General features: G+C 37.9%; 1 protein-coding gene across 7 annotated transcripts in view; it reads left to right on the top strand.

Annotated features, from left to right (window-relative positions):
- STARD6 (StAR related lipid transfer domain containing 6) overlaps nucleotides 1-14,141 on the top strand; it is a 79,083-nt gene that overhangs the window by 842 nt on the left and 64,100 nt on the right. For 2 of the 7 annotated variants that reach the window (XM_078348197.1, XM_035271128.3), the window contains exons 2-3: nucleotides 2,416-2,509; nucleotides 2,925-3,007. In XM_078348197.1, the coding sequence (XP_078204323.1) occupies nucleotides 2,420-2,509; nucleotides 2,925-3,007 (173 nt within the window). In that variant the 5' untranslated portion in view covers nucleotides 2,416-2,419. Of the gene's footprint in view, nucleotides 1-2,415; nucleotides 2,510-2,924; nucleotides 3,008-3,563; nucleotides 12,405-14,141 lie in introns of those variants that run through there. The other 5 variants (XR_013525916.1, XR_013525920.1, XR_013525918.1 and 2 more) reach the window with 4 other exon arrangements.

Raw genomic sequence — 14,141 nt, 5'->3', positions numbered from 1 at the left:
GTAATACAACTGTTTGCGCTTTCTTCTTTTTACCCTTTGTAGCCTACTAAATTTTACCTTCCTTTTTCTCTTACCAAATGAAAAAGTCCAGAAGCTATAAGGTTCAGTTTAGTGGTTCAATTAAAAACAGGTCTATGTGGCAGTAATAGTTAATGATTTGAAAATAAGACATACCCTGCTAGTGGTATGTTCCAATAATCTTCAAAGTCTCTAGATCTATTAATATCAAGTAGGTTTCTAAGGGAAATCAAGAATGGTGTTTTATATACTAATGCAAGAGCTGGTCAGGGATTAAACGAGGATCATTAATGACATGAGCTTAAAAAGTTAGATTTTTGTATCCACGTTCCACCTAAATGTCTTTTTAAACTGAGTTGCTTCAAAACCGTTTCTCAAAGATTCTTTTTATAAACAGTATTTTTTAAAGTTTTTCACACTATCTTTTTCTTTCATCTTGGGGCATATATATATAGCAAATGTTTCCTAATGAAGACAGTATAGATAAAAGACATTGAGAAAGATATAAAGGAAATTATCAAATATATTTACCTAATTCCTGGATCAAAATAACTCTACTTCTGCCTTGTTTCCACACAGGTTAAGAGATATGGAGATTTCCACAAGGATTTGGAGGGAATCCCCAATAGTTACTAAAATTCTGGATTAGCTCTGTCAGGAAAAGTAAAGAAACCAGAACTCTGCTAGGAAAGAGGAGGAGGTTATAATAACGGTTTACTAAAACTTTTCAAATATAGGAGGCTCTCAACTACCTGTTGTGCCTTGCTAGGGAATTAAATAAGAGAAAATAGATTTACGATCCAACCTGAAGAGTTTTAGGTGAGCGGCAAGGAAGAAATGTTCCAATAATTCAACTTTAAGAAGGTTTAAGTGCTAAGGAGGCAGATCTTTGGAGAGTTTTTTGAATGATGGATTTACATTTGTCCATTTTGTTATCCCAGTATAGGGCTTCACACTGTTTCAAGCATTTTTAGATATATTAACAAATCCTTATAATAATTCAGTGAGATAGATATTATTATCCTCATTCTATAGATGTAGAAATTGAAGTTCAAAGGTTAAGCGATTTACTCAAAATAATACAGCTGGTACTAAGTGACAAAGTCAGGATTTGAATCCTGCTCTGTGTTTTCACCTTACCTGCCAGCTTCCCCTAACTGTAAGCTGGATAATGAGCAAAGGACCAGTGAGACTGCAGCTTCCTGAACTCATTCACAGAAGAAATAGTATCTAATATCTTTCGCAACTGTTGCTACACTTACAACAGTGCTTGTCTCAGTCCTTTTGGGCTACTATAAGAAATTACCAGACTGAATGACTTGTAGACAATACATTTAATTGTCACAGTTCTGGATCCTGGAAGTCTGAGATCTGGGTGGCAGCATGGTTTGGTTCTGGTGAGGGCCCACTTCTAGTTGCAGACTGCTGACTTCTGGCAGTGTCCTCACATGACAGAAGGGGTCAGTGAGCTCCCTGGGGTCCCTTTTGTGAGGCCACTAATCCCATTCACAAGGGCTTTGCCTTCATGACCTAATCATCTCCTGATATCACTTGGGAGTTAGGATTTCAACATATGAATTTTAGGGAGACGTAAACATTCAGTCCATTGCAGTTTCTAAATTCAAGTAGAGTTCAGTCAATGTGTTTAAATTGAGTTGATTTAAACTTGATCCTATCTGAGGAGGTGACAGTTAAGCAGAGATACCTATGAAACAGTCAGTCATGTGAACACATTGGAGAAGTAGGTGACAAGCAGAAGAAACAGCAAGTACAAAGAACCTGAGGTAGGAAATTGCTTGATTGTATTTGAGGAATAGCCAGGAGAGCAAATGATTGGAGATAAGTGAATAAGAAGACCGGTGAGAAGAGGAAGCCAGGGGTCAGATCACTTAGTGCCGCTGCTACTCACTTTAATCCTCAAGAACATATAACCAACAGATGGTGATGCTTCATAAGAGAAAGGAAGCATGACTAATCTGTTAGAAATTAAAATTATTTATTGAATAACTATCATCCAGGCACTAGGGTAGAACCTTAAGCATATTATCTCATTTAATCCTCATACTAATTCTACAAGGTAGATATATTATCCTAATTTTATACCTTGAGAAAAATGGAAAAACAGAAATATTAGGTAACATGCTTCACATTAATAGGTGGCAGAGACAAATATGACCCAGGTTTCGGATTCCAAAGTCTAGATTTTTCTACTGTACCACAGTTTCTCATTTGAAAAACTGTAAGGAGAGAGGGGTTCATGCATACATGCATTCAGCAAGTAATTATTGTTCATTTATATGTGACAGCCACTATAGAAATAGTATTAAAATGTAAGAGAGCACTTAAGTTTTTATATGATTATATTCTTATCAGTTGTTTGTTTTTAAAACTTTGCAGGTAGATGGACTATAAGGCAATTGCCCAACAAACGGCCCAAGAAGCTTTAGGCTGTGATCAAGATACATCGGTTTGGAAAGTGGTTAAAACTTCAGTAAGAAAATAAGTTAAATTATGTTTTCATAGTTTGCTTTTAAATAAGAAACAATTCATTGTAAAGACTTTTATTTAAAAAAAAAATTCTGTGCCAGGTACAGTGGGGTGCGCTTATAGTACCAGCTACTCAGGAGGCTGAGACAGGAGGACCACTGGAGGCCAGGAGTTTGAGACTGTCATGTACTATGATTGTGCCTGTGAATAGCCACTGCTCTCCAGACTGGGCAACATAGTGTGGCTCTATTCTGAAAAAAATATATATACATATATATTTTTTTCATATATATATATAAAACATATATTTTACATATGTAAAATATATATATATTGTTTTTTTATTTTTTTACAAACCAGAAAAAAAATCTTTTTTAATTTTTGTTAGTTTTTCATTTTCATTTTTCTGCATTTGACAGCTAATTATTTGTGGATTTTTATTACCCTTTGAGAAAAAGATAACTGTTTCCAGTAAGCCTTCTAGAAAATTCCATGGAAAGCTGTGAGTACAATTTTCTATTTATAATTACTGTTTTAACTTCAATGGCATTGTATCTGGAATTTCAGTGCTGCTTTATTAGCTTTATAAATTATTTTATAGTAATAAATAGAAAGCATTAAGTCACTAGGCTGAAAAAAATGTGCTATTAGTAAAACATAGCAATTAGATACCATCCAGTCTTCTATTTCCAAATCTGATGCCAATCAGATAAAAAAAAATCCCTTCTAATTACTAATTCCCTAAAACAGGAAATGTCTACCTCAAGAAATAATTACTATAAAAGCAGATTGTTATTTTCTTGCTAACAATAATATTTTATGGAGTTTAAAACCCTTACCTGTCCATTAAATGAACCACTAAAAAGTAAAGTTTATTTCTTCATTTTATTTTGTTTTTTTGAGACAGGGTCTGGCTCTGTCACTAGGCTGGAGTGCAGTGGCACAATCTCAGCTCACTGCAACCTCTCCCTCCTGGGCTCAAGCAGTCCTCCCACCTGAGTAGCTGGGACTACAGGCACACACCACCATGGCCAACTAATTTTTGTATGTTTTTGTAGAGATGGGATTGCCCAGGCTGGTCTCAAACTCCTGAGCTCAAGCAATCTGCCTGTCTCGGCTTCCCAGAGTGCTGGAATTACAGGCATGTACCACTGTGTCTGGCCTACTTCCTCATTTTAAATAAATATGCATTTTTTTCTATATATTGCTTTTAAATACTTTTAAAGATCATATTATTTCAAATACAAGTACAGGAAGGGAAAGTATGTTGACTTTTTTTAGTTTTATTTTTCAGAGTTCGTTTATTGCTCATGATAGTGCATCAGGACCATCAGATCATCATAAATTCATTCAATTCCTTTTGGAGTCCATCACAGACCTCTTACCAGACATTCCCCAGCACCAGCCCAGAGCCTGGTAGCCCCACTGGGTATAGACTGAGAATAACAATCACTGCAATCTGGCTCTCAGGAAGCCCCATTCCTAGGGAAAGGGGAAGAGCACCACATCAAGGGATCACCCCATGGGACTAGACAATCTGAACAACAGGCTTTTAAGTTCCAAAGCATTCCACTGGAACAGTCTACCCAAATAAAAAGAAAAAAGTAATTCTGGTAATCTGACGAAACAGGTTTTATAACACCTCCAAAACATACCAGCTCCCCAGAAATGGATCCAAACCAAGAAGAAATCTGTGAATTGCCATATAAAGAATTCAGAATGTTGATTATTAATTTACTCAAGGAGATACCAGAGAAAGATGAAAACCAACTTAAAGATTTTTTTATTGTACTTTAGGTTCTAGGGTACATGTGCAGATCATGCAGAATTGTTGCATAGTTATATACATGGCAATGTAGTTTGCTGCCTCCATCACCCCATCACCTACATCTGGCATTTCTCTCCATGTTATCCCTTCCCAATCTCCCCACCCCTCCCCAAGTGTCCCTCCCTTGGTCCCCCCACAACAGACCCCAGGGTGTGATGCTCCCCTCCATGTGTCCATGGGTTCTTATTGTTCAACACCCACCAATGAGTGAGAACATGCGGTGTTTGATTTTCTGTTCTTGTGTCAATTTGCTGTGAATGATGGCTTCCAGATTCATCCATGTCCCTACAAAGGACACAAACTCATTGTTTTTTTTATGGCTGCATAATATTCCATGTTGTATATGTGCCACATTTTCCTTGTCCAGTCTATCATTGGTGGGCATTTGGGTTGGTTCCAGGTCTTTGCTATTGTAAACAGTGCCACTGTGAACATATGTGTGCGCATGTCTTTATAGTAGAATAATTTATAATCCTTTGGGTATATACCCAGTAGTGGGATTGCTGGGTCAAATGGAATTTCTATTTCTAGGTCCTTGAGGAAGTGCCACACTGTCTTCCACAATGGTTGAATTAGTTTACACTCCCACTAGCAGTGTAAAACTGTCCCTGTTTCTCCACATCCTCTCCAGCATCTGTTGTCTCCAGATTTTTTAATGATCGCTATTCTAACTGGTGTGAGCTGGTATCTCAGTGTGGTTTTGATTTGCATTTCCCCAATAATCAATGATAATGAGCATTTTCATATGGTTGTTGGCCTCATATATGTCTTCTTTTGAAAAGTGTCTGTTTGGATGGGTTTGTTTGTTTTTTTCTTGTAAATCTGTTTTAGTTCTTTGGAGCTTCTAGATATTAGCCCTTTGTCAGATGGGTAGATTGCAAAAATTTTTTCCCATTCTGTTGGTTGCTGGTTCACTCTAGTGATTGTTTCTTTTGCTATACAGAAGCTCTGGAGGATAATTAGGTCCCATTTGTCTATTTTGGCTTTTGTTGCCAATGCTTTTGGTGTTAGTCATGAAGTTCTTCCCTATTCCTATGTCCTGAATGGTTTTGCCTAGGTTTTCTTCCAGGGTTTTTATGGTGTTAGGTCTTATGTTTAAATCTTTAATCCATCTGGAGTTAATTTTAGTGTAAGGTGTCAGGAAGGGGTACAGTTTCTGCTTTCTGCAAACTGCTAACCAGTTTTCCCAACACCCTTTATTAAACAGGGAATCCTTTCCCTATTGCTTGTTTTTGTCAGGTTTGTCAAAGATCAGATGGTTGTAGGTGCGTGGTGTTGCCTCCAAGGCCTCTGTTCTGTTCTGTTGGTCTATATCTCTGTTTTGGTACCAGTACCATGCTGTTTTGATTACTGTAGCTTTGTAGTATAGTTTGAAGTCCAGTAGTGTGATAACTCCAACTTTGTACTTTTTGCTTAGAATTGACTTGGCTATGTGGGTTCTTTTTTGGTTTCATATGAAGTTTAAGATGGCTTATATCAGTTCTGTGAAGAAGGTCATTGGTAGCTTGATGGGGATAGCATTGAATCTATAAATTACTTTGAGCAGTATGGTCGTTTTCACGATATTAATTGTTCCTAACCATGAGCATGGAATATTTTTCCATTTGTTTGTATTCTCTTTTGTTTCCTTGAGCAGTGGTTTGTAGTTCTCCTTGAAGAGGTCCTTTACATCCTTTGTTAGTTGTATTCCTAGGTATTTTATTCTCTTTGTAGCAATTGTGAATGGGAGTTTGCTCATGATTTGGCTCTCTGTTAGTCTGTTATTGGTGTATAGAAATGCTTGTGATTTCTGCACCTTGATTTTGTATCCTGAGACTTTGCTGAAATTGCTTATCAGTTTAAGGAGATTTGAGGCTGAGATGATAGGGTCTTCTAAATATACTATCATATCATCTGCAAATAGAGCCAATTTGACTTACTCTTTTTCTAACTGAAAACCGTTGTTTTTTTTTTTTCTCGCCTAATTGCTCTGGCTAGAGTTTCCAACTGAAAACCGTTTTTTTTTTCCTTCCCTAATTGCTCTGGCTAGAATTTCCAATACTATATTGAATGGGAGTGGTGAGAGAGGGCATCCTTATCTAATGCTGCATTTCAAAGGGAATGCTTCCAGTTTTTGCCCATTCAGTAGGATATTGGCTGTAGGTTTGTCTTAAATAGCTTTTATTATTTTGAGATGTGTTCCTTCGATATCTAGTTAACTGAGAGTTTTTAGCATAAAGTGCTGTTGAATTTTGTCAAAGACCTTCTCTGCATCTATTGAGATAATCATGTGGTTTTTTGTCTTTGGTTCTATTTATGTGGTGGATTATGTTTATAGACTTGCATATGTTGAACCAGCCGTGCATCCTCAGAATAAAGCCTACTTGTTTGTGATGGATAAGCTTTTTGATGTGCTGTTGCAATCAGTTTGTCAGTATTAAGGATTTTTGCATCTGTGTTAATTGTGGATATTGGCCTGAAGTTTTCTTTTTTTGTGTGGGGTCTCTGCTGGGTTTTGATATCAGGATGATGTTGGTCTCATAAAATTATTTGGGAAGGAGTCCCTCTTTTTGTATTGTTTCGAATGGTTTCAGAAGGAATGGTCCCAGTTCCTCTTTGTATGTCTCATAGAATTCAGCTGTGAACCCATCTAGACCTGGACTTTTTTTGTTTGTTAGGCTATTAATTGCTGCGTCAACTTCAGCACTTGTTATTGGTCTTTTTAGGGTTTCAGCTTCTTCCTAGTTTAGGCTTGGGAGAGTGCAAGTGTCCAGGAATTTATCCATTTCTTCCAGGTTTACTGGTTTATGTGCATAGAGTTGTTTGTAGTAATCTATGATAGTAGTGTGTATTTCTGTGGAGTCAGTGGTGATATCCCCTTTATCATTTTTTATTGCATCTATTTCATTCTTCTCCCTTCTCTTTTTTATTAATCTGGCTAGTGCTCTATTTTTTGATCTGTTCAAAAAAGCAGCTCCTGGATTTATTTTTTTGAAGAATTTTTTGTGCATCTCCTTCAGTTCTGCTCTGATCTTATTTATTTCTTGTCTTCTGCTAATTTTTGAGGTTTTTTTAAACTGGCTCCTCTAGCTCTTTCAATTTTGATGATAGGGTGTCAATTTTAGATCTTTCCTCACTTCTCTGGTAGGCATTTATTGCTATAAATTTCCCTCTAGACACTGCTTTAAATGTTTACTGGCAATTCTGGTACGTTGTGTCTTCATTCTCGTACATTTCAAAGAACATCTTTATTTCTGCCTTCATGGTTTATCCAGTTGACATTCAGGAGCCAGTTGTTGAGTTTCCATGAAGCTGTGTGGTTCTGAGTTAATTTCTTACTTTGAGTTGTAATTTGATTGGCCTGTGGTATGAGAGACTGTTTATTATGATTTCTGTTCTTTTGCATTTGCTGAGGAGTGATTTACTTCGAATTATGTGGTCAATTTTAGAGTACGTGTCATGTGGTGCTGAGAAGAATGTATATTCTGTGGATTTGGGGTGGAGATTTCTGCAGATGTCTATTAGGTCCACTTGATCTGGATCTGAGTTCAAGTCCTGGATAACCTTGTTAATTTTCTATCTCATTGATTTGTCTAATATTGACAGTGGAGTTAAAGTCTCCCACTATTATTTTGTGGAAGTCTAAATCTCTTTGTAGGTCATTAAGAACTTGCTTTATGTACCTGGGTGCTCCTGTATTTGGTGTGTATATATATAAGGATCATTAGCTCTTCTTGATGCATCGATCCTTTTACCATTATATAATGCCCTTCTTTGTCTCTTATGATCTTTGTTGGTTTAAAGTCCATTTTGTCAGAGACTAGGATTGCAACACCTGACTTTTTTGCTCTCCATTTGCTTGATAAATCTTCCTCCATCCCTTTATTTTGAGCCTATGTGTGTCCTTGCACGTGAGATGAGTTTCCTGAATAAAGCACACCGATGGGTCTTGACTTTTTATCCAGTTTGCCAGTCTGTGTCTTTTGATTGGGGCATTTAGCCCATTTACATTTAAAGTTAATATTGTTATGTATGAATTTGATCCTGCCATTTTGATGCTAGCTGGATGTTTTGCCCATTAAGTTGACACATTTTCTTCATTGTGTTCATGGTCTTTATCATTTGTTATGTGTTTGGAGTGGCTGGTACTGGTTGTTCCTTTCCTTGTTTAGTGCTTCTTTCAGGAGCTCTTGTAAGGCAGGCCTGGTGGTGACTAAATCTCTCAGCAATTGCTTGTCCATAAAGGGTTTTATTTCTCCTTTGCTTATGAAGCTTAGATTGGTTGGATATGAAATTCTAGGTTGAAAGTTTTTTTCTTTCAGGATGTTGAATATTGGGCCCCCCTCTCTAATGGCTTGTAGGGTTTCTGCTGAGAGATTCGCTGTGAATCCGATGGGATTCCCTTTGTGGGTAACCTGACCTTTATCTCTTGCTCCCCTTAGCATTTTTTCCTTCATTTCAACCTTGGTGATTCTGATGATTATGTGCCTTGGGGTTGCTCTTCTTGAGGAGTATCTTTGTGATGTTTTCTGTATTTTCTGGACTTGAATATTGGCCTGCCTTGCTAGGTTGGAGAAGTTCTCCTGGATAATATCCTGAATATTGTTTTCCAGCTTGGATTCATTCTCTTCATCACATTCAGGTACACCTATCAAATGTAGATTAGGTCTTTTCACATAATCCCATACATATTTCATGGAGGCTTTGTTTATTTCTTTTCACTCTTTTTTCTCTATTTTTGCCTTCTCAGTTTATTTCATTGAGTTGATTTTCAATATCGGATATCCTTTCTTCTGCTTGGTTGATCCGGCTATTTAAACTTGTGTATGCTTTGCAAAGTTCTTATGCTGTGTTTTTCAGCTTTATCAAGTCGTTTGTATTCTCTAAGCTGTTTAATCTAATTAGCATCTCATCTAACCTTTTTTCAGGGTTCTTAGTTTCATTGCATTGGGTTAGCACATGTTCTTTTAGCTCTGAGAAGTTTGTTATTACCCGCCTTCTAAAGCCTGTTTCTGTCAATTCATCAGATTTATTCTCCTTCCATCTTTGATCCCTAGCTGGTGAGGAGTTGCAATCCCTTGGAGGAGGAGAGGCATTCTGGTTTTTGGTGTTTTCATCTTTTTGCACTGGTTTCTTCCCATCTTTGTGGATTTATCTACCTGTGGTCTTTGTAGTTGGTGACTTTCGGATGGGGTCTCTGAGTGGACGTCTTTCTTGTTGATATTGAAGCTATTTCTTTCTTCTTCTTAGTTTTCCTTCTAACAGTCAGACCCCTCTGCTGCAGGACCGCTGGATATTCACTCCAGACCCTGCTCACCTGAGAATCATCCACAGTGGCTGCAGAACACCTAGAGTTGCTGTCAGTTTCTTCCTCTGCTATCCTCATCCCAAGGTACCCGCCAGATGTTGGCCTGAGCTCTCCTTTATGAGGTGTCTTTTTGGGTATATGGAGGTCAGGGAGTTGCTTGAGGAGACAGTCTGTCCCTTATAGGAGCTCAAGTGTTGTGCTGGGAGCTTTGTTGTTCCATGCAGAGCTGCTGGACAGGTACCTTAAGTCTGCTGCAGCTGAACTCATAACTGCCTCTTTTCCCAGGTGCTCTGTCCTAGGAAGGTCAGCTTTATTTATAAGTTCCTGTCATGCTGCTGCCTTTTTTCACAGATGCCCTGCCCTGCACAGAGTAGTCTAGTCACAGTCTGCCAGCAGAGGTGTTGCTGAGCTGCCACAGGCTCTGCCCAGCTGCTGTGTGAACTGCCTCAGTAGTGGCAGATTGCATCAATAGTGGGGGACGCCCTTTCCTCGTACTGAGCTGGACCATCCTGGGTCCAGCTGTGCTTGCTGCAAAACTCTCAATCCAGAGCATTTCAGATTGCTTGTTTTATGGGGGTGGTACCCACCAATCCAGATCGCCTGGTGGCTCCCCATCTCTGCCCCCTCCCTTTCAGTTGAATGGACGGCTCTCTCTCCCAGGTGTCCCAGGCACCAGTCGAAACAGCCACCCAAACTTGTGTGAGTTTCTGTGCACCAACCTGGCATGAGCTGGAACCACTGCACTGAAAACTCATGGTGCTTTTTGACCCACGAATCTCCTGGTCTGTGGGCAGTGAAAACTTGTTTGGAAATGCAGAGAGCACTCACCCTCTGCGCTGTTCTTGCTGGAAACTGCACTCTGGAGCTGTTCCTATTTGGCCATCTTGGATCCGCTCAAGAATTTTTTTTTTTTAATACAGGAAATAGATGAAAAATCTCTAGGGAAATAGATACCAGAAAGAAAAAAACAATCACAACTTCTGGAAGTAAAAGACACACTTAGAGAAGTACAAAATGCACTGGAAAGTTTCAACAACAGACTAGAACAAGTAGAAGAAAGAATTTCAGAACCCAAATTCAGGACTTTCAAATTAACCCAATCAGATGAAGACAAAGAAAAAAGAATTTTTGAAAGCTGGGACTAGGCATAGTGGCTCATGCCCATAATCCCAACACTTCGGGAGGTGAGGTGGGTGGATCACCTGAACTTGGGAGTTTGAGACCAGCCTGGGCAACATGGCAAGCCCTGTGTCTACTAAAAATGCAAAATATTAGCTGCGCATGGTGGTGGATGCCTTTGGTCCCAGCTGCTTGAGAAGCTGAGAGTGGGAGGATCACTTGAGCTTGGGAGGTGGAGGTTGCAGTGAACCGAAGCCACACCACTGCACTCCAGCCTGGGTGAAAGAGTGAGACCCTGTCTCAAAGAAACAAAAACAAAAAACAAAAATGGGCAAAGCCTCCAAGGTATTTGGATTTATGTTAAACATCCAAACCTAAGAATAATTGGTGTTCCTGAGGAAAAAGAGAAATTTAAAAGTTTGCAAAACTTATTTGAGGGAAAAATTGAGGCAAACTTCCCTGGCCTTGCTAGAGATCTAGACATCTAAATGTCAGAAGCCCAAAGAACACCTAGAAAATTTATTGCAAAAAGATCATTGCCTAGACACTTAGTCATTAGGTTGTCTACAGTCAAGACAAAGGAAATAATCTTAAGAGCTGTGAGACAAAAGCATCAGATAACCTATAATAGAAAACCTGCCACATTAACAGCAGATATTTCAGCACAAACCTTCCAAGCCAGAAGAAATTGCTGTTTCATCTTTGGCCTCCTGAAACAAAATAATTGTCAGCCAAGAATTTTGTATCCAGCAAAACTAGGCTTCATGAAAGGAGAGCTGAAGTCTTTTTCAGACAAACAAATACTGAATTCCACCACAGTGGAATAAAACTGGAAATTAACTCCAAAAGGAACTCTAAAACTGAAAATACATGGAAATTTAATAATCTGCTCTTGAATGATCTTTGAATCAACAATGAAATCAAGATGGAAATTTAAAAATTATTTGAATTGAACAATAATAATGATACAACTTATCAAAACCTATGGGTGATGCTAAGAGGAACGTATGTAGTATTAAAGGCCTACATCAAAAGTCTGAAAGAGCACAAGTAGGCAATTTAAGCTTACATCTCAAGGAACTAGGGAAACATGAACAAACCAAACCCAAACCCAGCAGAAGAAAAGAAATAACAAAGATCAGAGCAAGAAACTAAGTGAAAATCAAACAAAAACCTGGTTCTTTGAAAAGATAAACAAATTGACAGACAATTAGTGAGATTAACCAAGAAAAGAGAGAAGATCCAAATAAGCTCAATTAGAAATGAAATGGGAGCTATTACAACTGATACCACAGAAATACAATAGATTATTCAGGGCTGCTATGAACACCTTTGTATGTACAAGCTGGAAAATCTGGAGGAGATTGACAAATTCTGAGAAAAATATAAACCTCCTAGAATAAATCAGGAAGAAATAGAAAATATGAGAAAAACAATAACAAGTAGCCAGATTGAAAGAATATTTTTTTTAAAAATTGCCAGCAAAATGTCCAGAACCACATGGATTCACAGCTGAATTCTATCAGACATTCAAAGAAAATTGGTATGATCATGCTGAAACTATTCCAAAAGATAGAGAAAGAAGGAATCCTCCCTAAATCATTCTGTGAGGCTAGTTTCATCCTAATACCAAAACCAGGAAACGACATAACTAAAAAAAGAAAACCACCACAGACCAACATCCCTGATGAACATAAAGGCAAAAATCCTCAACAAAATATAAGCTAACCAAATCCAACAGCATATTAAAAAAATAATATATACCATGATCAAGTGGGTTTTATACCCATGATACAGGGATGATTTAACATACCCAAGTCAATAAATGTGATACATCACATAAGCAAAATTAAAAACAAAATGTGTGATCATCTCAATAGGTGCAGAAAAAGCCTTGAACAAAGTCCATCATTCCTTTATTACTAAAACCCTCAACAAAATAGGCATAGAAGGAGCTTACATCAAAGTAATAAAAGCCATCTATGACAAACCCACAGCCAGCATTATACTGAACAGGGAAAAATTGAAAGCATTCCTCCTAAGAACTGGAACAAGACAAGGACACCTATTTTCACCACTTTTATTCAACATAGTACCAGAAGTCCTAGCCAGAGCAGTCATCCAAATGGATGGAATACTACTCAGTTATAAAAAGGAACAAAACAATGGAATTCACAGTAATCTGGATGGAGTTGGAGATCATTATTCTAAGTGAAAGAGCTCAGAAATGGAAAACCAAACATGATATATTCTCACTTATAAGTGAAAGCTAGGCTCTAAGAACACAAAGGCATAAGAATTATATAATGGACTTTGGGGCCTCTGGGAAAAGGGTGGGAGGAAGGTGAAGGATAAAAGACTGCACATTGGGTACAGTGTACCCTGCCCAGGTAATGGGTGCACCAAAATCTCAGAAGTTCTACCAAAGAATGTATCCATGTAGCCAAAAACCACCTGTTCCCCCAAAAACTATTGAAATAAGTCCAAACATTTTATCATGACCTACAGGTCACTATCTGGGCCCTGCTTACGTCTCTGACCTCATTTCTGACCACATCTCTTCATTCTCCTCATGTCACAGCCACAACGAAATTTTGTTGTTTGAATGCACTGAATTTAAACCCAGTTCAGAGCCTTCTTAGTTGCTCTTCTCTTGCCTGACAAGCTATTCCTCCACGTTTCCAAGTCCAATGTCATTTTTATGTTCAAGATCTCAGTTTCATTTTCTCCTCTTCAGAATGACCTTCCTGGCCACTTGGCCAAAGTTCCCAAATACATACACTCAGCTTCTATTTACTACACTGTTCTGCTGTTATCTTCTTCGTAGCACTTTTCACTATATGAAATTTATCTTCTTTGTTTTCTTATGTATTATATGTCTCTCTTATTAGAATATAAACTTGATGAGGATACTAACCTTAATAGGCACCAGACTAGAAATAAATCACTTATGTTCACTGCAGTATCCCTAGCACTAGAACAGTGCCTCTCAGTGAGATGCTAAATAAATGTTTATTGAATGAATTAATTTATGGACTTTATATTATATTAACTACCAAATGAAAAGTTATATATCTTATAACTGCAGTACAAAAAAAAAACTCAAGATAATTTTTCAACACTTAGGCCTTTTCTTAACATTTTGCCACCCAAAAAGGGCCTTTTGTGGTTAGATTTAAGCATTTGCCTCTATGTGTGAGAAGAGGGGCATTTCTTTGGTTGGAATTTCATTTCTTTCTGCTCTTAAAGTATGAAATGCAGACCTTCCAGCATACAGGTGTACACATTTCCCTAAGTGTTACAAGCAGTGAACATTAATGTCTTATTATATGACAGGCACTATGCTAAATACTTTTCTTTCATTTTCTAAAGGTATTTCTCATATTTCACACAATGTAAGCA

This window comes from Callithrix jacchus, chromosome 13 (genome assembly GCF_049354715.1).
Source record: "Callithrix jacchus isolate 240 chromosome 13, calJac240_pri, whole genome shotgun sequence".
Classification (NCBI taxonomy): domain Eukaryota; kingdom Metazoa; phylum Chordata; class Mammalia; order Primates; family Cebidae; genus Callithrix; species Callithrix jacchus.
Note: the sequence above shows the minus strand (reverse complement) of the source record. Positions and strands in the feature narration are given on the sequence as shown.